Raw genomic sequence first — 26883 nt, forward strand, 5'->3', positions numbered from 1 at the left:
TATTGCGAGCAGATCTTCAGTGTCCGAGAAATTAACGTAAACGCGGGATACAATTTGCAACTCACACGGGACTGGAAAGTACTAGCCCGATGACGTAGACATTCCTCATTATAATTCTGTCCCAGCACTCAACCAATCGCAATAAAAAGATCAGTGCATTACATTGTGAGATGGAAGAAAGTGCTACTTGAACAGTTGTGTTCGAATTTCAGAAAAAATTAACTAATTTACATTACCCTTGACAACGACGCGAGTGGCTCTTTGGTTTCGTTTTCGCTCGAACTTGCACTGCCCGTACTTTCGTGTTTCAGTAGTTTCGTTATATTGTACTGCGGCGCTGATATTGCTGGTTCGCGAAACCCACACAAACTGGAAGTAGCAGAGAATTCCACGTCAATGTAATGTCGCGCGACGCCCTAACATTCCACGCAACATGGTCAAGAGCACCAGTGGCGCCGAATCGAGTGCTCTGTTTTGGCTCGGTTTCTCCATCGCCGCGCTTTTGCATATCGCGCGAAACACCGTAGCGCCGTCTATCGGGTGCCGTTTTACTTAGCAACGGCCGTAAAGGGCGGTTGTGGCGGATTTTACTTAGGAGAGTATAGGCAAAATCGGCTTGGCTTTGCGGTTCATCATTCGCGCGTTCCACCAACTATGCATTCCCATGAGGAAATTTCACGTAGAAACTCCACTGGAGTTGTCTGATTATGCCTAAGCATTGCGTGAGGTGCTCATCTCTACGCAGCCCGTTGTCATCATCGATCTTATCAAACTTCTTCCGACAAGTATACACACTTGTCAACCTTTATGAGCCCTAGCAACATAATCGGACTACATGCGAGCCGTAACAAGCCTCATCGGTTGTTATCAACCTTATCGGACATGATCCGACCGTTTTCAAACTTTATCGCTCTGTATGAACCTTGTCAGAATTGATCCGTCCATTATAAGTCGTTATCGTTATTTCACACCTTATCCACCCGCGTAGAACCATTATCAACGGTGATGAGACCCATACAATCCCTCATCAATTGTTATAATCCTGCGGAATTCATTGACTGGTTATATTTCCGTGCTACGAGACGCGAAGCGTATCAGCCCTCACAGATCAACGGTAGTTCGATCTGCGAAGGAACGCCCCAACGGAAGACGCATCACGCGACCGCCGAAACGCATCGGGGATGTGACAGGCTTCGGCTTATCTTTTCGCAAATCGCAATTTTCTTGATGTCTAAAGGGCTCCAAGTCGGGCCTACACGCAATCCTAAAGATGTATTTCATTCTACCATCACCAAATATTTCAAGAAAGCCTTCATAGAAACTGCCCACATTTGGCTTTTGTTTTGTAGTAGTTCTAAGCGTGTACTGTGTTGTGTGGCGAACATATGCTCCTATAGAAATTTGTAGCACAATTTTATCTGGTGGTTAAGATCAACGTAGTTACTGTTACAAGTGTAGCACTCTGATGCCGCGATACCGAATTAAAATGATGATAGCGGTAAGAAGTCCCGTCATTCATTTTGCTCTTAATTTTATTATATCATCCCAAAGCTTGCAGGTTGGTGTGTTCTTGATTCTCTGGAAGCGCCGTTACGCATTCTGTCCTGTTGTAAACTGTGTACACATGTTCGGTGACGCAGTTGCGCAGAAAATATTGCTCGCACGTTGCATGATGATCGTCCAGTGCGTCTTGCTTTACCCACAAAACGCAGTGCCGTCCATCTGTATCTTGCTGCGATGAATTTTTCTCTACCTTCAACACTGAAAGAGGAAAGTGGACCAATGTTATCGAAATATCAGAGTGATAATTTAGCGTGTGTTCACAGACAACCCCCTTACCCTTACCTACAGATGTCAACAACGCACACCAGAGGAACGCATTCATAAAAAATTCTTTAGTACGCTTTTCCTACGTACACTGTTATCATAGTACGGAATAGTTTGTAAACGTACGCAAGGCGCCAATACAAAACAGTTCACAAATTTTTCGCGCATTTACCATTCCAAGTATCTCCTTGAGATGTTCGCCGGCAAGGCTTATAGTACATACGGTAGCTGCCCCTTCCGTTCTTGCTAAACATTCAATTGGTAACAATAGATTTCGCCCTTTGGAGATTTCTGGTAGATTTTTACTTGTAGGCAACGTGACTTCACATAAATGTGATTCAGCACTGAAGTAGACTGATTTATCTAAGTGCCTCGACAGAATGATATACTGATGTGGTTTAAAATTCATAAGGAACACCGAAATCCAGCATTCCCATACTGCCCCTCACGCTCGTACCTCTGCTCGCGCGTTCATCGTAGCCTTGCAGAGCTAGCTCCAATGCCGCTCATAATGCCAGCGTTCCCATAATACCCCTCCATCTGCGAAGGCGCTTACGGCCCTGGCCCGTCAAACCTTATTCTGAAACGTGTAGCACTTGCTTAGTTTTTTGACAGCCATCCGTTGGCACGATACATGCGTACTAGTGCGTCGACTTACCTAATCTATTACAAGATACCGCAGGCGTTGTTCGGAAGTAATTTATCCTCACAGTACGCGTAATATGAGTCTCACTGATGAGTTCAACGAGGTTTGGACCGACGCGGAATGTAATAGCATGTTTAAGAATACTATTTTATCTGTTTTAACCGTCGAAAGTCATCCACCATATTCTTTGGCGTTGTCACATTGAACCAACAATTCCGTCCATTGTACTTTCTGTCTGGGGTATATCATCCCAGATTGAAAGTATTAAAGTTCCATCATCAGCTGGTATAGGTGAGTTTAACTCAATGTTTCTCAGAAATTCCAAATGCATTTCGGCTACTCGTCTATGCTTGTTATACCTACAGGAATGGAATGTGGAAAAGGTCCTTCCTATCTACAAAACACGTAACAAAGACTCTCCAATGTGTTACCGTCCCATCTATTTAACAAACTCCCATGTAAGTCAGTGGAACACGTCATTTGTTCTCACATCATGACTTTCCTAGACTCGATCTAGTTCTATAGTTGATTACAGCATGAGTTTCATAAGACGTTTTCGTACGAACCTCAGCTGGCGACCTTCCTTTCCGACTTACACACTAATCTCAATCGTAACGCCAAGACGGGTGCTATCTTTTTAGACTTTGCAAAGACACCTCTCAACTACTACAGCTAAAGATTAATTATATGAATATGCATCCTGTCATTTTTGCATGTATCAAAAAATTTGTCACTCACCGTCCTCAAATCATTTTTATTAGCAAACGTCAACTTTACATCCCACCACTTAGCGTCAGGTGTCCCGCAAGGATGCATCCTGGCGTGCTTTTTGTTCTTGATCTATGTATTACTTATCTGCCTCTACATGTGACCTCCCGCATCGGCATGTTTGCTTACGACTGCGTCTTCTCTTGTACCGTCATTAACACCTCTGACCAACAAGCTCTACAGACTTACCTTAACTATGTACCACAATGAACCCTAATAACTGTAAATCAGTATTCTTATCCCGCGGCTCTAATCCCCTACATTTCCCTACTCAATTTCCGACGTTCCAACAGAAGCCGCTTCCTCATTCAAATACTTGGGTGTCAAGTTGTGTTGTAACTTATCCTGGCGTACACATATTACTAACATTATCTCATCCGCCAAATAAATGCTAGGTTTCTTGAAAGGCGATCTACGCCAGGCCCCCGTATCATGTAAAACTGCTCGTTTACAAATTACTAATTAGACCAAAGCTTGATTATGCATCGGCGGCTTTGGAGCCCCCACCAATAAAGCTCACCAACGCTCTAAAAGCAGCACAAAACGATGGCGCTAGATTAGTTCATTCCATTTATCAATATCATCTTACCATTTCATCATTAATGGGAGAATCCGGTTCATCGAGTCTTTTTCTTCGCCATCGTATTGAAACACTGTCTTTGTTCCACGAACTCTTTTACAGCTCTCTCGGTCACCCGCCTTATATCTATCCAACCTTAGGTACGCATATCTCATCGCACAAGCTATGTGCTTCAAGTGTCACGCCCACGCGCTCATACTGGTCAATTTTCCTCGTAGTTTTTTCGGGCGCAGCATCAGCATGGAACGGCCTTTCCGACCGAATCGCCTCTGCCATTCGTCCACGAACTTTTCTGAAGAATGTAGATTAATAGGTAGTGACTGCCCCACATTATGTGGCAGTTTTATTGCGATAGCAATTATATGGACACTCCAAGCATTTCTGCCGTGGCCGTCATCTTCGCCGTGAGGTTCCGTATAAGTCTATGGACGATAAAATCGCCGCCGCGCGCCGTACGCCATATGTGCGAGTGAAAGCGTGCGACGTTGAGCCGGCAATCACAGCTCGCGCTCGCAAGGGCGGGAAACAGGAAGGAATTGCGCAGTATTCCCGTCACATACAACACTCCGGAGATAGGGTAGGGAGGTGGAGGGGCCTCGCTGTACTGCGGCCACGCGCTCCCGCCGAGCTGGAAAGCTCCTGAGGGAGAGTTTGGAGGCGGGAGCCCGTGTACTCCGCCGCGCACTTCCACCCGGGCGGCTTAACTTGAAAGGCGTCTGCGACGGGGGCAGAGTGTGCCCTCCCTGTGTTTTCGCGGCTAAGATCGCGTTGATGCGAGCGCCGGCACAAAGCTCAATTTGCTCGCTGCTGCTGCTGCGCTGACTCACTCCAACGTTTTGACAGAGTTTCTGTGGTCATCGAGTGAGATTCGCTCACGTTTGCTTGTGGGCGCGTGACACCATGCTTGTTAATTTAGTTTGTTTGCCTATGTTTACAAGTTTATAAGGACGATAAAACTACTATCCTTACTTTGTATAGCTGTCCACTAATTTGATATCGCAATCGATGCCTTGCCTTTCCGGCGGAACTGCGACTTTTTTTTTGTAAACACCCCTTACGCATTGGCTCCTAAAAGAGTTTTCAAGGAATTAAACTGATGTGATGTGAAGAGTAATCGGGATCTGTCTTAGCATTTTATCTTAGTCCTACCCATCTAGCGACAATTTTGGTATGGTGAATCGTCTTGCGCAACCTATTCTGTATACCGCCCAGTGTACTGCAATTTCATCCCCGTAGCTCTCGTGCAACCCAGCAACCGTAGTGTGCCCCTTTTGGTGATAGATATGATAACCAGGTAGCCAAAACGACATTTTCATCGCCTTGTGAATGCACTTACGCACTTCAAATTGGCTTATGCGGAAAATCGATCGTAATTGAGCTATGTGAATTCATATCCTGTTCCTTGTGTGTTTTCGAGTATACTGCCACGCCTTTTCTTTCGGGAGTCAGTCGCACTTCCTTCAATTTTGAGAAATAAGAGCAGTGTACCTTAACGCGAAGTTGCGAAAGCGTAAAGTGAATTTCACTTCCTCGTTTCTTTTTTCAAACATCAAAAGTTTCCATCCAGGTAATCTACATAGTATTTATGAACGTGATCCCGCGCTTTTTGCCCACATCTGCTTGGAGTTGAGTCGAACTATTAAGTTCCCCAGTGCAGTTTATAAAAATCCTTTCTTGAGAAATATTTTGGGCAGTAACTATTACAAACTTAATAGCTAAAGCTGAAGTATGCTGGTTTCGAGCAGGAATTTCCATTGAACAGACAGTGCTGCATTGTTTTCTTCCTGCGTTTTCTATAGTCATAATCGTATCTAGTGCTGTATCTCTGGAAAGCTCGGTTATCGTCCCAGTAGGCACTACAGCACAAACAATTGCGATGCTTTCTCATTTGCTAAAGAATCGTATGCGTCATGCGGACGTTGTGGATTGGGCTCCCACTGGCAGTAAGTTTATTTCCAAGCACTTTCATTTTTGTTTTTCTCAATGATTCAATTGGGAAAAGCTGTTATTCCCTCCCTAATTTCTGGCTTCCTTCGAGATCTGTTTGAATATGTTGTTCTAAATTAAATTATTCGGGCTTCTTTATTCTTCCAGCTATCTCTTAATGACTAAAAAATCATGCTTAAAACGGCCACGAAAAGTGGCATAGCAGCAACTATATACAGGGTGTTTCAGCGAACACTTTCAAAAATTCTTTAAGGTTGCCTGTGGCAGGTAGTACAATTCTTGTTCATGAGCTGGTCTACTCCAAGAGGCGGACATTACTTGCCCAAGAAATTGAAATGCATAATCGAATAATTAACAGAAATTTAATAATTAAGTTTTTAACTGATTACCTGATGGCCCATATAGCAATTTCCAAATTGTAGCCGTGGAGTTCGCAAGGCGGATCCACTTGGAACGAATTCTCGGGATGACACAAGTTTCGAGATATTAATTTCTGAACTTTATGGAGAAATGCATTGGCGTTCGAGTTAGGTTTTTAAAAAAACGTCGCTTTATGCATGGAAGCACAAAATTAACTGGAACGCCAATGCATTTGTCCGCAAAGTTCGGGAATTATTATCTCGAAACAGGTGTTATCCTGAGAATAAATTTTAAGTGGATACGCCTTGCAAACTCCACGGCTACAATTTGTAAATTGCAATATGGGCCATCGGGTAATTAGTTAAAAATTAATTAGTGAACTCTTGTTACTTAGTCGATTATCCATTTCAATTTTTTCTCCAAGCAATGTCCGCCTCTTCGAGTAGACCAGCTATATCATTATCATCATCATCATCAGCCTATATTTTATGTCCACTGCAGGACGAAGGCCTCTCCCTGCGATCTCCAATTACCCCTGTCTTGCGCTAGCGTATTCCAACTTGCGCCTGCAAATTTCCTAACTTCATCATCCCATCTGGTTTTCTGGCGACCTCGACTGCGCTTCCCTTCTCTTGGTATCCATTCTGTAACCCTAATGGTCCACCGGTTATCCATCCTGCGCATTACATGGCCTGCGCAGCTCCATTTCTTCCGCTTAATGTCAACTAGAATATCGGCTATCCCCGTTTGTTCTCTGATCCACACCGCTCTCTTCCTGTCTCTTAACGTTAGTCCTAAGATTTTTCGTTCCATCGCTCTTTGTGCGGTCCTTAACTTGTACTCGAGCTTCTTTGTTAACCTTCAAGTTTCTGCCTCATATGTTAGCACCGGTAAAAAGCAATGATTGTACACTTTTCTTTTCAGCGACAGTGGTAAGCTCCCGGTCAGGATTTGGCAATGCCTGCCGTATGCACTCCAACCCAATTTTATTCTTCTGTAAATTTCTTTCTCGTGATCAGGGTCCCCTGTGAGTAATTGACCTAGATAAACGTACTCCTTTACAGACTCTAGAGGCTGACTGGCGATCCTGAATTCTTGTTCCCTTGCCAGGCTATTGAACATTATCTTTGTCTTCTGCATATTCTTCTTCAACCCAATTCTTACACTTTCTCGATTAAGGTTCTCAATCATTTGTTGTAATTCGTCTCCATTGTTGCTGAATAGGACAAACTCATCTGCAAACCGAAGGTTGCTGAGATATTCGCCGTTGATCCTCAGTCCTAAGCCTTCCCAGTCTAAGAGCTTGAATACTTCTTCTAAGCATGCAGTGAATAGCATTGGAGACATTGTGTCTCCTTGCATGACCCTTTTCTTGATAGCTAACTTTCTACTTTTCTTGTGGAGAACCAAGGTAGCTGTGGAATCCTTGTAGATGTTTGCTAAGATATTCACGTATGCCTCCTGTACTCCTTGATTACGCAATGCCTCTATGACTGCTGGTATCTCTACTGAATCAAATGCCTTTTCATAATCTATGAAAGCCATGTAGAGAGGTTGATTGTACTCCGCAGATTTCTCGATTACCTGATTTATGACATGGATATGATCCATCGTAGAATAACCCTTCCTGAAGCCAGCCTGTTCTCTTGGTTGGCTGAAGTCAAGTGTTGCCCTGATTCTATTGGGAATTATCTTGGTGAATATTTTATACAATACTGAAAGCAAGCTAATGGGTCTATAATTCTTTAACGTCTCCCTTCTTATGGATTAGTATAATGTTGGCGTTCTTCCAGCTCTCGGGTACACATGAAGTTGTGAGGCATTGCGTATAAAGGGCCGCAAGCTTTTCAAGCATGATATCTCCTCCATCTTTGATTAAATCTATTGTTATTCCATCTTCTCCAGCAGCTTTTCCCCTCGTCATGTCTTTCAAGGCCCTTCTAGCTTCAGCACTAGTTATAGAACGAGCCTCTGTATCCGGTTCATCACTATTTTGAATGAAAGTAGCTTGGCTGTTTTGGGCACTGTACACTGTATAGAATTCTTCCCTTGCTTTTACTATGTCATCGAAATCGCTGATGATATTACAATGCTTATCTTTCAGTGCATACATCTTGCCTTGTCCTATGCCAAGCTTTCTTCTTACTGATTTAATGCTGCGTCCATATTTTACTGCTTCCTCAATCTTTCCCACGTTATAATTTCGAATATCCCTTACTTTTTCCTTGTTGATTAGTTTTGACAGACCAGCTATATATATATATATATATATAACTATAAAAGACAGGCGTTGTGCCTCTTTCTATTTCAGCTCTCCTCTTTCTTTTCTGTACAGTGGTTGTCTGCACCCGCCAGTTCCAAATCGCCTAGCTTTTTGTTTTGCACATATTGCACATGGCAGATGCAGTCTGGTTTTGTATTTCTTGACGACATATGTTTGATCACAAATGGCGCATGCCTACTTCATGTCGTCTGTCTTATTAACAACATGTAGTAGTCAAGCGCCTTGATTAATGAACGTGCTATTGTTTTTGCTTGAAAGAGGTCTGTAACGCGAAGGAAAACGTGTTGCTTATCTGAAGGTCTCATTAAAGCATTTCAGATTATGGCGGTTGTTATTAGCTATAACTTCATCAAGAATGTGGTGTGAATAACTTCTGTGTACAAGCTAAAGTTGTCAGGTATTTAAAGGGTAAGGTCAATACTTCGGCATACATAATTTGATGTTGCTATCTTGATATTTAAGGCACGAACTGTTTCGTTTAATAGGGCATCGTTATTTAAGAATATTCTTTACTCGCTGAAGTTATCTTGATAATCCACCCATACCATGTATCTAAAAAACTCTTTATTGTCAACTAAAAAGTCTGATCTGTGCTTTACCTTCGATGGAAGTAGCAAAATGAGTATATGTGAAACGCAACGCAGAAGACCCAGGACTCGGCCTTGTCTTGATGCTTGAAAGGTTTCACGGCTGGAACTTAACTATACATAACTTAGAAATTATGCTTTATCACATAACTTAGAAATTATGTACAGTTAGTCAAGATACAATAAAAGAGCATTTTAATAACGTTGTTTCCAGGAACAATTCTACGCATGTGTATGTATACATCACGCACGTTGCGGTGTTATCGTTTTTTTTTCGGGGGGGGGGGGGTGGTCGAAAGTTCTTGTCTAATCGATTTGAAGTTTAAAATATCAATTTGCACTGAAAACGCTAAATGTATGTCACAGTAGACTGATTAGAGGCCGAATGTCTGCATAAATTGGAATGTGCACGCGCCCATGTATTGTTGCACAACTCATATGTAATGTGTTATAATATTAGTCTAGGGGCGCGGGATGTAGTTTCTAGTGGTCACTATGACGAATAAGTGGTTGAATGTTACGCCGATTCAAGCTGGGTAAGGACATTGCCTCGCCTGGTGAAAAAAAAAAGACGGAATACGTTTTTTAACTCACCTGTACGCTTGCTTCCCGAGTAGCTGACCTCCATGACGCAGCACTTTTTCTCCGTGTGTAAAAATGTGTAGGACATTTTTGGACCGGCTAAAAAGGAAGAATACACAAAAATTTTATTCCACAAAAAGTCTGCTTCTGAGAAATAGAGCATAGAGGCACGAAAAAAATAATGTCGCCATGTGGTGTGACTTCAAACCGGTAAGAATCAAACTTGGGTGAAAACTCAAGTTTTGTCCAATGGACGAATATAGGTGCCTTCTAAACCAGCGTTCAACTTGTCCGTGGCGAAAGAAACTGTCTTCGCTGTCATAAAACTGAATGGCCAGGCCATCAAGCTGTGCCTTATTTAGAGGGGCGTCATCTCGCACCCTCGACTATCTAAACATGTTCAATCCACTTAAATATTGTGCAATTATATTTTGTTATTACGTTCACGGCTGCTGAGAGGACTACCGCGCCTTTCAGGATGTGGCTACAACATTCGAAACGCACTGAAACCCCCGGCGCAGAGAGAGTTGACCTTTGTGCTATAATCCGAAAATCAAATGCAGATGTTGGCGTATATTTATACTGGCACTGTATTGGACACTGTCTTGATAGCATCGAATTAAAAAGCTGCGGCCCCGTCGAATAACATAAGGGACAGGAAGTTAAGGAGCGGCGCACCCTTCGTGGTTCATTCCAGTTACTCTACACTGGCCTTGACGTCACTTGCATTCGCCATCCACTAATGAATGTATGAATCAAGCAGAGAACCTACCCCCCTATCCACAAGAGCGCCGTCCTCTTTACTGCACCTAAGGGGGAATCCAGAATCTAAGCTCTACGAAGCTGACGGAAATTGCCGTTTAGCGCAGCTTGGACACTGTAAAAGCCAAATTCCGCGACTCATTATGCACTGTAGCTTTTGCACAATGTCTAGTGATCCAATTTAGGAAAACCTCCGCAAGTCCGCTGAAATTATCTCCTTTTTCGATTTACTTGACATGTTCTTGTTGTTCCTAGTTTTGCCAAATTTCTTTCAATTTGTTTATGGTTTATTGTTTTACTCTCGTGCAACCACAAAGCTTGCCTCGCGAGTTTTTACTTTGCGTTCTCTTTGTGTTATACTTCTCTTCACACGAGGATTGAAATGAATGACTTTCTTTCTGGAGCACATAATAATTGGCGTCCTTTCAGCTCATCTACTGAGTAGTGTTTGGTGTAATGAAAAAAGAAGGGTACTCGTCGAAAATAGGAGTGTTCGACGAATCAGCTAATACTACCCGGCTGTAATGTGTATGGAATGTTCCACCATAAAACGTGCGAGCTTGAGAAAACGGAATGACGCGAGTAGGTGTGTAACTACCCAGTCTGACAAAAATGTCTATTTACTAGGCTGCGTCGAGACGCCGCCTTTTTAGATGACCGAGCATTCGAAACGGAGTGATTGACACGTAGCGAATGGAGTGCAAGTTACCGAAGTGCTGGAAGATAGGTGTGTGGTCAGCGGATCGAAGAGGGAAAAATACAAGTGCTAAATACCTAGTGAATATTATCGGTCAAAGAGCGTATGTAGCGGAACATAGAACGGAAGAGAGTTATCGAACACGGCATCACAGAACCGAGGCAATATCGGCAGGTCCAATAACTACCAGCAAAATTTAAAAACACATATGTGAAAGAAAATACCGGTTAAAACTTAACAAAACACACTATATATTTTTCTCATACATCTCACCTCTCATGTCACCCTCTCACCTTCTATTTTCCAATACATTCTTCCTCGACCAACGAAACGGGGTTGGTAGTCAGCGTTAGTGTATGTACCTCTTTCTGTTAACCACACACCTATTTTCTAACCAACACCAAAGGCACTACGCGATGGCGTAGTGGTTTTAAGGTTGCATTGCTCAGAACCAATAATTGAATTCTTGGGTCTTAGATGCCAAAACCACGATTTTATTATATATTGCACGCCATAGTTGAGGACTCCGGAATAATTTTGACCAGCAGGGGAACATAACGTGCCCCAAATGCAACGGGAACGGTGGTTTTTTGCATTTCGCCCCCACCGAAATGCGGCCGCCGCTGTCGGGATTTGATCCGGCGACCTCGTGTTTAGCAGCACAACACTATACCCGCTAAGCCACTGCGGCTTAGTACACGGGCGCGGGATAAAAAACCGGCCTCGGCGGCCAAATTTCGATGCGCCAAAATGCCGGAACACCTGCCTACCGTGCAATGGGCGCATCTTAATTAAGCCTAGGCAGTCCCCTACTACTGCATGTCCCATAATTCTATCGTTGTTTTGGCGCGTAACACCCCAGAGTGTACTTTTCATCCACGCCTATCTTCGCGTATTTTGGTACTTTGCGTTGCATTCACGCCAAGAACAAAGCAAGAAAAATATTGGAAGCAAGAAAGTAATATTCTTGGACATCAAATCACGTGCATGTGAAACTCTAAAGGTAGTGTTTAAGTATATTCTGTCTTTCAGCGTTGATGAAAATTTACACTTATCTGAAGTCGACAATTCGGTCGTCACAGGTGATGTATGGCACCCCTTGATTATGATTCGTATACCGCGCGTTTGCACGAAAACACAAAATGTAGCATCAGCATGATAACCCAGCACGCAATATCACATCTTCAGCTCTGTGTTTAGGCAACAGGAGATTTTTTTTTTACGAAACCAACGTGAGATGAAGGACACTTTCTTTACGCACAGTGCTCAGTGATCGAAACGCGATACTGGACTCGCATTTTTTTTCACCACCGGCGAGCGCTGGGTAATCGCGGGGCGAGCCAATCGGCAATCGCATTGCCTCACAAAGGCCTTCGACTTCCACGCATGCTAATAGGTCAGCTCAATATCATCAGCAGCCACCTGTGACGCAAAATGCTTCGGTCATATATGTGAGCTTTCTGAAGGTCTGAGGATGTTGCAAACGGTGTTTGCTGCTTCCGTCTTTCGTTTCCGATATGCGCTTGGCCGTGGTATCGTCACTGTCTTCTGGCCACCTCGTTTGTGTAGTTTCGCCTTCAACGTGTGTCAATAAAAAGACAACCGACATCACGGCGAGTAAAAATACTGTTTATATGTGCAGCTGAGAGCCAGATGCACAAACCGCGGATCTGCTACGCACCAGCCAACGTTGGTAATGTTGGCGGGGCCTTGTACGCCGAGAGAGGTGGCGTCTCAGATTTATTTAGGAGGCCACACCACGCAGTACCTCGTTGGATGAAGATGACGTTCTGGCCAACACATTCCCTTAGACCATATTGTAACGCACAGTTGAGTGAAGGTACTTTAATTAGCTAACGTTAGGCGAACTTGTGCCCGACAAACAGCTAAGTGAGAGTCTCGCTCCAACGTACACAGTCTTCGCGCAAGCTTTCCACATGTCTTCTTCTTTTTCCTCGTGCCCCGCGCTGATGACACCTTGCTCCAATCGCACGTGCCTTGTGAGCCCGTGTTGGCCGCTTCGCTGCTGCTATCTTTCGTACGTAGCCGTAAACACATGGACGGACGCGGGAGACGGCTGTCGCGAGATTTGAAGGCACCTTGTGTCATTGTCCCCCTTTCAAGGGTGCATCGTCCCGATGCTCTTAAAGCAGGCGGTGGTTTCCATGCTGTCATTCGCAATGCTTGTTGGCCGAAGCAGTTATTGTCTGTCGTAGTAAGGTTTCATGCGGATGACATTAACGACTTCGGTGTGATGCCGCCGTCGTGATGTTATCTGACCTTCTGGAAGAACTTCGTAGTTCAAGGGGCTAAGTTGGCGAATTATCCTGTACGGGCCAAAATAACAACGAAGAAGCTTTTCGGATAGGCCGCGCATCCGTACGGGAGTCCACACCCATACCCTATCTCCAGGTGCGTACTGGAAGTCTCTTCGTCGCAAGTTGCATCGATTTGCGTCGCTTTGCTGTTTCTGTTGAATGCGGTGTCGGGCCAGATGCCGTGCCTCTTCAGCTCTTTCTGTGAAGTCGCTGATATCACGGTCATTTTCGGAGGTTTCATCATCACGGTCCGGCCAAAAACGAGTTGGAAAGGTGTCATTCGAGTCGTCTCTTGCACTGCGGTATTGTACGCAAACGTTGCGTATGGTAGAATCTTGTCCCATGTTCGGTGTTCCATGTCCACGTATATTGATAACATATCGGTCAGCGTTCTGTTGAGTCGCTCACTCAGTCCATTTGTCCGCGGATGATATGCGGTGGTTTTTCTCTGACTGGTGTGCGTCAGTTTCATAATGGACTGTGTCAAATGGGCAGTAAACATGGCTCCTCGGTCCGTGATCACAACTTTAGGAGCGCCATGCTGTAGTACTATGTGAGTGACAAAACATTCAGCTACTTCAATGGCTATTCCCTTAACAAGAGACCTTTTTGCATATCGAGTTAGGTAGTCCGTCGCAACTACGATCCATCGCTTTCCTGACGACGATGTAGGAAAGGGGCCAAGTAAATCCATGCCCACTTTTGCGAATGGAAGTTCCGGTGGCTGTATGGGTTGTAGGAGACCTGCTGGCTTCAATGGTGGCGTTTTACGTCTTTGGCAATCCCGGAAGGTTCTCACATAGTGTTACACGGAATTAAACAACTTTGGCCAGTAATACTTCGTGCGGATGCGTGCGAAGGTTCTGCTCACTCCTAAGTGTCCTGCTGATGGGTCATCCTGGCACGCTTCCAATATCTCTGGTCGTAACTTTGAGGGAACGACGCGCAGAAATGTCTCAGCACTACGTTCAAAATTTCTTTTGTACAGGACGTTATCCCTCAGAGCGAACGACGACAAGTTGCGGACAAAAGCTCGTGGAATGTCGACAGTGTATCCTTCTACGTGATCAATGAGCAGACGTAACTCCGCGTCAGACTGCTGATGCTGCGCCATTTCCCATGATGTCACAGCTCCTAGGAACGGACAATCCTGTACATCTTCATCATGTGTAGATTCCGTGGATTCGATCGGTGCACCCGACAAGCAATCAGCATCACTGTGCTTGTGACCGGACTTGTATACGACCGTTATATCGTATTCCTGCAGCCGCAGGCTCCATTTTGCAAGGCGTCCAGATGGGTCTTTGAGATTCGCCAGCCAGCACAACGAACGATGGTCACTTATAGCTCGAAATGGTCTGCCATATAAGTATGGTCTGAACTTGCTGATGGCCCATATCACCGCGAGGCATTCTTTTTCTGTCACTGAGTAGTTCAGCTCAGCCTTGGAAAGAGTTCGACTAGCATACGCATTGACTCGTTCCTCTCCATTTTGCCACTGAATGAGGACGGCCCCGAGGCCCAAATTGCTTACGTCTGTGTGGATGTCAGTTTCGGCTTCCTCGTCGAAATGCCCAAGAACTGGATGATTCTGAAGACGCGTTCGTAGTTAATTGAAGGCATTCTCCTTTTCACTCGACCAGAAGGCACGTCTTCATTTGTTAGCCGCGTTAGTGGTTCGGCAATCCTTGAAAAATTTTTGACCAAGCGTCTGTAGTAGGCGCATAGTCCTAAGAATCGCCTAACGGCCTTTTTGTCAGTTGGTTTTGGAAATTTTGAACTGCCGCAGTCTTCTCAGGGTCTGAACTGACGACATGGCCAAGGAAAAAGAGCTCGTGAAAGCCGAAATGGCATTTCTGCGGTTTTATCGTCAAACCTGCTGATCTAATAGCTTTCATCACAGCCCGCAGTCGTTCTACATGCTGCTCGAAAGTAGCAGAAAAAACCACGACATCGTCAAGATAAACGAGACAGGTTTGCATTTCAGACCGGTGAGCACAGTGTCCATCATCCGCTCAAATGTTGCAGGTGCAGAACAAAGACCAAATGAAAGTACTTTGAACTCGTTAGTCTGTCTGGCGTCACCAGAATTGTAGCGCACAGTTGAGTGAAGGTACTTTAATTAGCTAACGTGTGGCGAACTTGTGCCCGACAAACAGCTAAGCGAGAGTCTCGCTCCAAGATACACAGTCTTCGCGCAAGCGTTCCACACGTTTTCTTCTTTTTCCTCGTGCTCCGCGCTGATGGCACCTTGCTCCGATCGCACGTGCCTTGTGAGCACGTGTTGGCCACTTCGCTGCTGCTATCTGTCTTACGTAGCTGTAAACACATGGACGGGCGCAGGAGACGGCTGGCGCACGAGATTTGAAGGCACCTTGTGTCAATTTGGCGGCGTCCCCTTTGTTAATCGACTGCTGTCACAAGAAGTACATTCAAGAGCAGAGTAATCACTCATTTTCTTACTTTCATTAGTTAGGTACTAAATTGATTAATAACCAAAACGTCGCGATCATGGTCAGCACCGGCCTACCCATTGGTGTGCTGATATCAGACAACGTAAAAAAGCGACCGCATTTTCATGTGGGTCTAAATGCTAGCTTTCATTGACTTGGATATATGCGTGCTCTAAAGACATCTATGTGATCATAGTTATTTTATGGCAACCCACAGTGGCAACTTCCATAGCCGCAGTGTTGTTCAGGATATTGAGCACCACATCGTAGTTAAGCAATCCTGCAATCACTTAATAACTTACAGTTGTTAATAATGGAGGCATTTTTAGTGTGTGAAAAAAAAGCCGGAAAGGCGAATTCCCTAAATGTTCCTCAGCTGTAACAAACTCAATATACAAGGTTCACATGCAGCAGACGTTGTGGTTATAATAGTCTATAATAACGCTTTGCCAGCAAATATTTGTCATGCCTCCTCTACCAATGCGATACCGGAGGAGGCAGTGTCCATTACTAAGAATCTATCATACAGAATATTTGCTATTACATTAACTCTTTGCAAATAATTTCAAAATGTGTAAAACTTGATCTGTATCTAACAAGGGCACTCTAGTGATGAAACTTCGTTGGTTGAATCGTTGTGGTGAGAGTCTGCATCGGCAACGGTAACGTGAAAGGTTATTTATATTTTTGCATACCTGAGTCTTCAGTAGTTCTCATGAAGTTGTGTATCCCTCCCTCGCTACTAAATGCTAGTAAACCCTGGTTAATGGACATCCTGAAAAAAAAGCATAAAACAGAAGCTTTGTAAAAAATTACCATTTGTCGTTATTGCTTAAAAATCGCATTCATTCCCTCCACGCAGAACGTATAACTTTTATGTTCACAATAGTTTTTTTCTTCCGAGAAGCACTTTGAGCGCGGTAGCTGGCATTAAATTTATTTCGGTATAACGTACCCTTAGCCATTAATAAAAAGTTGCAAGCCACCCGTTGTCATATTTTGCATGCATCCTTTGCTCATGTCACGACTGAAGCGTCAGACTGAAAATAGTGAGCAACCACTTCACACAATCTGTAATGCTGCATTACCGAAGCAGAAACACCAAAGCTTTTGTTCATATTTGTACGTCGTCTCCATTTCTCTGCCTAAATGTTTGCCACAAGTTGGCAAACCTTAAATACCGTTCCGAAAGAGCTCTATTCGTCACTGCGCCCTTCCAGTTTCTCACTGTCACTTGCCATGACACTTGCAGTGACAGTGACAAACTGCTGCACAGATTGCCACTGCTGGCTCGTAGCTTTGGCCTCACATTGAATTTGAGGCCCGTACACAAACACCTCTATTGCAACTCTGTCGCTTCTCTCCAGAGATAAGCGAGAAGAGTGACCACGTGCATTGTCGTGCTGCAAAATCAGTGTCCAGGTCAGTCTCTTATAGCAAAATGAGCAATGGGGCTTCGGAAGAGCTTCAGTGTATCGAGGAACAGCAGCTTTCAATCATCTGCTGAAGTTCACTGTTCCCTTTTTAAAACATTCTAATTGCTGTGCTGTTGCTGTTATCGTTTTTTAGACGCCGCTTTCCTAAGGCGACTGCTATTAGGCTGATCTTCAGTGCTCAATTGATCATCTTTAAAATGCCTTGTTCGCACATTTTTGAGCTCATATTCCCGTCAGCGCACCAAAGCTCAACTGAGCCAGTTGTGAATGTTTGCGGCTGGAATTTGTGCTTTCACAAGACACTATCACTGCACGCTGACGAAACGAGGCGTCAGGTGATGTTATATTGTTTAACACAATGTTGACTTACGTAGTGAACTTGTCGAGGTCCAATTACCGTCCATGATTGCAAATAGATTGCGCCAGTACCCCCAAATATCCGTTATTTATTTTGTTTTTTAGAACTCCACCAACTTGATTGGGAGCCGAATCTTTTTTTCCTCAAGACCTTTCAATAGAGTTCTTGTCAACTGTCAACCTGCATAGTTGATCATTACACACTTTCAGCATGTCCTTCGCACAAGAACGCGAGCCTACAGCTCGAACCGAAACCAAACGCTATTATTCTACATGTTCAGCCCCAGAAGGCTAAGGCCTTATCTTCTCTCCAGTTTTATTTTTGTGGCATTTTCCCCACGAAGCACATAAAAGAACGTTCCACACAAATTTACAATTGCGGCTTCTTGCAACAAGTGGAGTCTCGTATGACAAATCAAGTTGCTGAAATCTGAAAGGTGGAAAAAGTTCCATAAAAGGGCATCTTGTCATTTAAGCCATACTGAAACCCAATAATATTAGAGCAGGAAATAATCCTCCTCACTGAACACGTCGAATACTCCGGGAGCTCCATGCATGTGAGGCTGCGACAACGTCTGCCAAAATAGCAATTCGGCACAGCGTCGCACAACAGCCCTTTGCCTTTCACAGGTTTAAGTAGGTATATCTAGCTACACCAGAAAACGCAAGTATGTCTTTCGTCGACACCTTGCTTGTGCGAGCCAATTCCATTATATGCACGTATTTTCCAGTCTACTCACTGAATAGCGCACTGTCCTCTTCTCTCAATACATTCTTATCCATTCTACGTGTAACAATATCTGCGAATCTCCACTGCTTCTTGTTAATCTGAACGACAAACCTTTAGCTAACAGTCTGTGGGCTCGTCAGCTCATCACTCTAATTGGTTGTGCATGAGGGGATGGTAGAACATTCTTTTAAAATTTAGGAAAATTGAAGCGCACGTTGAATGAGCGCATTTAGTGAGGGTGGTTCCTCAATGAATGGATCTTGAGTAGAACCTTACCATTTACTGGCTTTGTGATTCCAGAACTTCACGATTTGTGTCGCTACATGGTTCCTGTTGTCCTTGTGGATGGTTGTGGTGGTTAGGCAGTCCGATACATTATTTCCCAATGGGTCATAATTCCTCGCGATGACGTGCAGAGTCACTCCTGTTTCTAAAAACTGAGAAAGACGCAAAATATAGTTTACTTGGCGGCACTAATTCACAGCGACATAACTGAACAATATTCTCTGTGCAATTGGTTGAACTGAGTATGGACCTATTACATGGGCACAGAATTTGCAATTACTTTTGCTCGTTTTCTACTTGCATTTCATTTTGTAATTCATGCACGCCTGAACGGCTTCATAGTACAGTACAGTACGCTTATGTAGTTTTCTTGCCATTGTATTCTCAAGCAAGTTAAAGTTCATGGCCAAATTTTCGTAAAATTCCTCCGAATGCACGCCTAATAGCCTTTGTCATTTTTCATCCAAATTCAGCGAAACATTTTTTTAAATCTGATGTACCTGCTAAGAGCACGCATATAAAGCCAATTCAGTTTGCTGTTGTTTGCCACTATCTGTACCCAATTTCATCTCGGTTGAAGTACCGCTGAGTGAATGTCGCAGCCAAATTTTGCGTCTTTTCAACACAAATACGTTCCGCCTACTACTACAACGAACTTATTCTCATCGTTTGTCGGTCGGCCGAGAACGTAGTAGGTCGATCGACAAACGTAGGTATGTCGATATGTAGGTCGACCGAGAACGCCAGCGATTCTCGGTCGACCTTATGCAACCATTGATGGTAAAGCTGTCACAAATGTGGAGGGTGCCTTATGAAGAGAACGAAGTTGAACAATTCAACAAATAGCTCGAAAGATTACGAGCAGCGTAGAGTCTGTGTAAAATAATATTCAGGAACATCTGCCCACGTGAAATTTGTCAGCGCAATGATTTTCTCGCTTGCCGTCTGCTTTTCACAAAGAGGACCAAGTGACTTTCAGCCGTGAACCGTTGACCCCGTGTCTTAAAAAGACCAGATCACATTGTTTCAAATTTTATTACACAGGATGCAACATGGATTCACCATTATGACCCAGAAAATACATCAGAGATTAAACAATGAAGGCAAACCACCCGAAAACATGCATGCAACCTCAGCTAGGAAGGTCATGCCGACAGTTTTTACGCCAGCAAGGACAGTTGATGGCAGATTTCCTCGCGAAGGCTGCCGGTACCACCGTAACATAACCTGTTAGGTTAACTTTCTGACTCAAATTAAAACGAGCCATCAAAATAAGCAAGTGTCGCATGCTGCCAAGAGGCATCCAGCTCCTTGAACAGCAGTCAGTGTGTTGATGATGACGCGCTCAATGCCGAAATCAAGTGGTGGCTCCAACGCCAACCTGAGGACTTCAGCAACAGTGATATTCTGTAGCTGCGTAAATTGATGGCAAACTTGTGTGGGTCTCTTCGACATCAATGTAGAGAGACATAAATAAATACCCTAACACATGTGCTCCTCCCCCCAGAGGATAGGATGTGGTCAGGGTAAGCATTTTTTAAACGCCCCCCTTAGCAAAGTACATTAGTGAATCAAGCGCCTACTTGATTTTCTAGCTGTTTGCACTGCATTTCTAGAAAGTTCCAACTTCCTCTCGAACACCTCGCTAGGCGATGCGTGTTTTATGTCTTTATCTGCTGTTTCCTTGAGTCTCCAATCAACATGTCTTATAATTTCGTGAAACTATTTACAAAGTCACCGGGATGCACTTGAATATATTTACTTCACAGGCTCGCCGATTGCGCTACCCTGTGCGTGATGCACGACTGTTCAAGTTGGCAACTTCCAAGTACAACTTCATTCGAAAATCAAATTGTTTTATATTTCTATTAATGAAAAGTGGTTTATAATTTTATGTTCGAAAATATCGCATCAAAAAATGTAATAGCTCAGTACTTACGCTCCACCCATCTAACTCTGCTTCGGCGACTTGTCTAGTCGGGTTTGCTGCACCAGTAGCAAGACAGGCACACATGATGGCGAAGGAAAGCGAAGCTTTGTCCATTATGAAGCAGCTTTATGGATATCTTCCTTGATAAACACTCAGATTCACCTGCACGCCATGTAAGACAAGGGAATGTTTCTGACAGCTGGATGTTTCTTGTACAACTTTTAAGGTTCAACTTTAGGGAGAGCACAATTGGGAGTTTTCATCATGACACAAAAATTTCAGTAACACGAGGTAAAAATTCAATTAGAAAGTTCAGCTTCTGTGGAGTAATGGTTTAAATGTTGGGCTTCTGTATTAGAGGTTCTGGGTTCGAATCCTGCCGTCGGATACATTTAATAATGTTATTTTAATAACTTATTTTACAATACTTCGTTGAAAATGACGAGTTTACAAAGTCAAGAAGCCGTGTGTACACTTGGTTCATTATTCGATGGCTACACCGCGTTGGAACCTCCGCTGCGCTGTGACCACCGAAGCGGTCCCTGTTTGCGCTCGCTAGTGTCAGGATGCAGTACTTCGTTTCTCCGCCCCTAGATGGCGGCATGTCACATCCGTGGCAGGAAAGTCATTAGCGTCAGGCTGGCATAAAACACTTTCGTGCTAAAAATTTTCCGTCGTGGAGTAGAAATCTCAAATGTTTCACCGTACGTTTTTGAAAACGACATTCTTAGATTGCGGGTCAATAAGGAAGGCATTTATCACGTCGGCAGCCCTTTGTTTTGTCCATAACTAGCAGCTCAGCAAGCTCCGAACGGCATTTAAGATGTGCTGGCCTGACAACGAATATATATATATATATATATATATATATATATATTCGTTGTGTCAGATAGCACAGTTCTTATCCTTGCTCTAAATGAGGCCGCCAATACTTCTACGAGAAATCTAAATGTCTAATTAAATAGTCACCATAAATAAACAACTTATTATTTAATTACTGCATGGCACATATTTATGTCTGCGAATTATATCCGGTGAGTTTGCAAGGCAACAAGGCACTTGGAAAGACTTCTCTGGACTGCAGCAGTGGCGCCATAATATAGCGTTTCCTAAAAGAAGGAACCTAAAAGAAGTGTCCGACTAAATGCATAGGCGCGACAGTTACTTCTTTTAAGAAAACGCTCTTTTATGCATTGAAGAACAAAAGTAGCGGCAACACCAATGCATTTCGTCTGACACTTTGAAAATTAGGATCTCGAAACTGGTGCAGTCCACAGAATTTTCCCAAGTGGATACCATCGCCTTGCGAACTCTTCGGCTAGAATTCCTACATTTAAATATGTGCCGCAAAATTTTTATACTGTTACTTAAGGTAATTGTGCTAATTATACAATTAGACATTTTGATTTCGCATAGAAGTAATGTCCGCGTCATCGGGTAATTTAGATAAAAGATTACAATTGGCTATCTGACACAGGTATTTCTTTTTGTTTCGGACATTCTAACAACAACCCTGTGTATTTATACATGTGTATTGCAGATTTTCGTTAAAACCAGGAACTCAGGTTTGCACAATATGGGAACGCTTAGCTAAATATGGCTAAAATGAACGTCGTCTAATAAGCTCTACTTCTTCGGAGGTCCTTCTGTAATTTATCTTCCGTTTTGGAATTTCAATATTTAAGCTTGACTAATTGTGCGCATAAACAGCCTGAATATTCTAGCGCACCTTTTTCAATAGAGCTGACAATACCCTTTCATTCGCGTCCTCCTATAGCACGCTTGAATATTTCCGAACCCTTGCTAAAGTTAGTAGAGTTGGAAAAAACGTCGTGAGACTCCGCCACGGCAGGGCAAACATATCACTTAGCAAGCTCCTCACGTCCTGTTAAGTGGAAACAGTTATCATGAGATTGCCATTGAGATGCTGATTCATGACAACGGCAATCACAGGCCACCCTAAGCACATCCTAAGCATATGGTGTGAGACTGGAAAATTGATATAGAGAGATGCTCTTTCATATCAACGAGAGATTTACCCAGCGGCACAGGCCTAGAATGCTGCTCCTGATAACTGCGAAGGTGAATAAATGTTACACACAGGACACACGGCACTTAACACGCACAAAACAGGGAGGGCTGCTGCAGTGAAACTTACACGCACAGAAAGTGCTCCGCTTTGGTCCAAATCACATGCGCCGATGTTAAGCGAGTCGCAGTTAAGCAGAGTAGTCGCAGAGCGTTGCCCGCGAGTGTGAGCGAGCCGTGCAATGAAGGGTCCTTTTATAATCCGCTCACCACAAATACACGTGGCGCTCGTTAAGGAATATCAGCTTGCGACGGGAAATGCGTTATACCCCTCGAACATCGCACCATGGGGATGCTATCGTGAGGGGCAACGCGAGGTCATTGATGCTTAAGCTATCGAAGAGAGAGGGACAGAGTGGCCCCAGCGAAGCACACCCTCCAAATCTCCTTTCGACGTCTGATAAGAAGCGATATGGCACAGGTGAAACTGATACAACGCCTCATTCTAATAGAACATGACGCGTCAGCGAAGGCCGGAAGGATGCTTTTTTACACTGCTCTGAAATTATTTTTGGAATCAGACGCACTGCGCAAATTTTGATTGGGAGCGTAAGCACTCAATGTTATGCAATTATCACCATCGTGAGTTCCGAGTGCGTAGATATATCGCAACAATAGCTGCCGCAGCCCTTTTCTATTTGCATTGAAACGCAAGATTGGGAGCGTGAGCACTCCACGTTATGCAATTATCGCCGTTTTGAGTTCAGAGTGCGTAGATATATCGCAACAATAGCTGCCGCAGCTATTTTCTATTTGCAGTGAAACGCGCAACTGAAATCAATATGAGGACGCCTGGATCCCGGCCATGGTGGCCGTGTTTCAATGGGGGCGAATTGAAAATGCGCTTGGTGCATTTGGATTTAGGTGCACGCAAAGAGCACCAGGCGAACGCCACTCCACAAATTGGGCCTCCCTTACCATCATCAGATCATAGTTTAAGTACGCAATATCTTAGAATTTATTAAATGAAATGGATTTCAATCCTTCGTTTTCTTTCCGACGCCTGCCGCCTCCGTGTAGCTAAACAATACCATGGCGTAGGTAAGCGTAAGCATTGTGGAAAAATTATTGCGACAAACATCTGGAAATATCAATAAATATATTGTCATAAACGTTTGAAGTAGGGTCATTCTATGCCAAGTGCCCCAGACGTGATGTCGAGTGTCCAGAAATTTTCTGATAAAGTTCATGGCTCTTTTTTGTACTGCGTAGAGTATACCGTTAAAATGTTAAAAGCAGAAGAGCCTAGCTTCGCTAAAAGCTTCAATGCTCGTCAAATGATTTCGCAGCGACAACAGCCAAGCACCACCCGGAATTATACACCGTCGGATTCAGCTTGTAACCGGGTACCCGATGATACCAAATTCTGGGGTGGGTGACCGTTTTCGAGATTTTACGGCCAAAAACCACCTCGAGCCTGGTGCCTGCTATTACCGCTATCGCTCCGAGCTGCCTCGAGCCGCCTCACGAGACCCAGGTCTCGCCGCTCGCACCCAAGAGGCAATAATCGTCAACGATGGATAATGAGCAGGATGATGAAGTCACCCCATGGGAGGACGACGTAGACAACGGTTGGAAAGAAGGTAGATACAGAAAACGTGCAAAGGAGAGGAGGCAGCATATCCGTGCTAGCCCTAGCCCTACCCGAACGCCAAGAAGGCATGGCGCACAACTTATATCCAAGATAAACAGGGCCAGCAGAATGCCAAGACTGCCGACAGGAGACTACAAGATAGTCATCAGGCCAAGAGGAGGACAGCAGATATCCCAGCTAAGCTTAACGGAGCTAGACGAAGCTATGTACGAAGCAGCCGAAATCCGTTATGAAGAACGAGATATGGACACGATCTACCCGAATAACTTCCAGATCATCTTGGTTGTCAGCACCCCAAATCAAGAGCCTACAGACAAATACCAAGGGATCAAGCACATCAAGGCCAATGACAAGGTGTATGAGGTGGGAGCTGACGAGACGGCACCAAAAATCACCGCCAAAGGAGTAATAAGAGGTGTCCCCTTCGAAGAAACCCCGCGAGGTATCACCGCGGCAGTTATCACACCCAGAAATCTTACGGCGATCGCAGCTAAACGTCTCAGAAACACCACGACGGTGATAGTCCTTTTCGACGGCTACAGAGTTCCGTCATACGTCCTATACAGAGGAGTGCTCACGCGATGTTCCCTAGACAGAAAGCAAATGGACTTTTGCAAACAGTGCAACAGACTTGGACACAGGAGCGTTGTGTGCCCGAGACCAAACGACAAACTATGTGCGGGATGTGGAACGCCGAACCCAAGTGAAGACCACATGTGTCAGTCAAGATGTCAGCTATGCGGCACGGATCATCCCACGGCCGACAAAGCCTGTCAGGCCAAGTTCAAAAAACCCTACATCGTCAAGCAATGCCAATGGCTCTGACAAAATGCAACAGCAACAACTGGAGGAGCATCTCCTCACCACCGGGCCGACCGATCGCGGGAAGTCCATATCCAGGAGAAGGGCAAGGCCTGGGTCCAGATCCCGATCTGAGTCCCGCACGACGCCAATAGGTCGCACCCTCCCCCCCCCCCTCAGTCTACCGGACCGAGCCTGAGAGGAGGCCGGACTCCCTCCCGCTCCAGATCCCGGTCCCGACCAAGGGGCGGCAACGGCCATCGAGGACGACCCGCCACTCGCGGTGAGCTCATCAGACACGGTTAATGGGACGCGCCCCGGGTCTTCGGGGGAGTCCGCACATAATTCCATTGAAATTGCCGAGATCAAAAAAGAAAACGCTCAGCTTAGAGAATTAATATCGCAACTCAGTAGGGAAATTCAAAGCCTTAAAAGCTGTACTTAAAGAACTGCCAGTCAAACACGTTCCGCGGACCTGGAGAGACACGAGTAAATCCCAGATAAACGAATGGAAGAGGACAGCACCCCTCCGCCAATGAAAAGAAAAGCTCAGGCGTCAAGTGACAAAACCGCGATGCAGAATTCAAACCTGAATCAAACATTGTCCGAAATACAGAAGGCAGTTAAAGAACAGGCAGAGACAACCAACAACCTCTCCCTTGCAATCTCCATGATCGTGAATAGACAAGATAAACTCGGTGATAACGTAGCCAGTCTCAACCCTAGGGCATCTCCGGCGCCTCCAGCCAACACTCTGGCGATCAGAACCGTGGGCAATTCACAATTACCGCAGGGCACCACAACAGCGGCTGTCCCAACTAATGTCATGACACCTGCCTCCTTCCATTCCCCTCCCGCCTCAATACCCAAATCAAAATAGGGACGTAAAGGAAAAACGACTTAATACCCAAATCAAAATAGGGAAGCACAGGAAAAAAGATTTAATTATATGGCAATGGAATTGTAGGAGCTATGAGGGGAAGAGAGCTGTCCTGCAACAAAACCTTAGGAGCAAAACCAAACCAGATGATCTAATTCTGCAGGAAACGCACGGTTTCGCTAAGCTATCGGGATATAAGGCGATCGGCCCCACGACCGGGGATAATAGAACACTAAGCACCCTGGTAAGGAAGGGATTCGTAGCAATCCGCCACGACACCCAGATCATCAGAAATCGAGCACATACTCGTAGAACTTCAACCTAGAAGAAAAAAACTTCCCAGCACGTTTATCCTAAATTTGTATAGCAATCTTGCGTACATGTGACAGCGCTTCCTTTCTCTCTTTAGGAAGGCAGTCCTAATAGCGGGACCCAACCCCCTCGTCATTGTAGGAGACTTTAATGCCCCACACAGCGCATGGGGATACGTATACGCAAGAGCCAGAGGCAAAATGCTATGGAAGGATATTCAAGAAACATGTTTAACTCACATCACCGACCCCGACTCCCCCACGCAACGCGGGGACCGCCAAATGGAAAACACATTTGAAGATTTGGGGAACGATCATCGTATAGTAGAAAGCAAAATTCAAGAGGCGGTAGACGGAGAACTCAATAGACGACAGGTTCGATGGACGGACTGGGATAAGTTTCGCAAAGTCAGAGATGGCAAAAAAAAAAACAAGCTTCCATCAAGAATATTGCGCAATGGGTCAAAGAAGTTGTAAAAGATGTCAGCGAGGATACGCAAACGATCACATCAGATCCCCTCATAGAGAAGATTGATATCCGTCTCGCGCACATGTTCGAGGCCAAACAATCACTACAGAAGTGATTCTACAGAAGTGGCAGAGGCACAATAGGAGCTTGCGCAAGCGTATAGCCAAGTTCAACAAGCAGATTGAAGAATA

At 44.6% G+C, this 26883-nt stretch overlaps 1 protein-coding gene across 1 annotated transcript; it reads right to left on the minus strand.

Moving 5' to 3' along the window:
- Window positions 1–1520: 1520 nt before the first annotated feature.
- LOC119459737 (uncharacterized) lies at window positions 1521–22807 on the minus strand. The gene is made up of 6 exons (XM_037721366.2): window positions 22708–22807; window positions 20559–20711; window positions 18611–18771; window positions 16507–16586; window positions 9594–9680; window positions 1521–1761 (listed from the first exon to the last, which is right to left on the minus strand). Exons 2-6 carry the CDS (start codon window positions 20661–20663, stop codon window positions 1541–1543), a joined length of 654 nt encoding a protein of 217 aa, XP_037577294.1. The 5' UTR covers window positions 20664–20711; window positions 22708–22807; the 3' UTR covers window positions 1521–1540.
- Window positions 22808–26883: the final 4076 nt, after the last annotated feature.

The sequence above is a fragment of the Dermacentor silvarum genome, chromosome 7 (genome assembly GCF_013339745.2).
Source record: "Dermacentor silvarum isolate Dsil-2018 chromosome 7, BIME_Dsil_1.4, whole genome shotgun sequence".
Taxonomy (NCBI): domain Eukaryota; kingdom Metazoa; phylum Arthropoda; class Arachnida; order Ixodida; family Ixodidae; genus Dermacentor; species Dermacentor silvarum.

Bases quoted from the DNA above. Each gene is read 5' to 3' on its own strand.
- LOC119459737 (XM_037721366.2), bottom strand. From the start codon at position 20,663: ATGGACAAAGCTTCGCTTTCCTTCGCCATCATGTGTGCCTGTCTTGCT. The intron at 18,772-20,558 runs GTAAGTACTGAG...CGTCTTTCTCAG, and splicing joins CAGAGTTAGATGGGTGGAGC to TTTTTAGAAACAGGAGTGAC. The intron at 1,762-9,593 runs GTGAGTTAAAAA...TTCCTCTTTCAG, and splicing joins CTCGGGAAGCAAGCGTACAG to TGTTGAAGGTAGAGAAAAAT.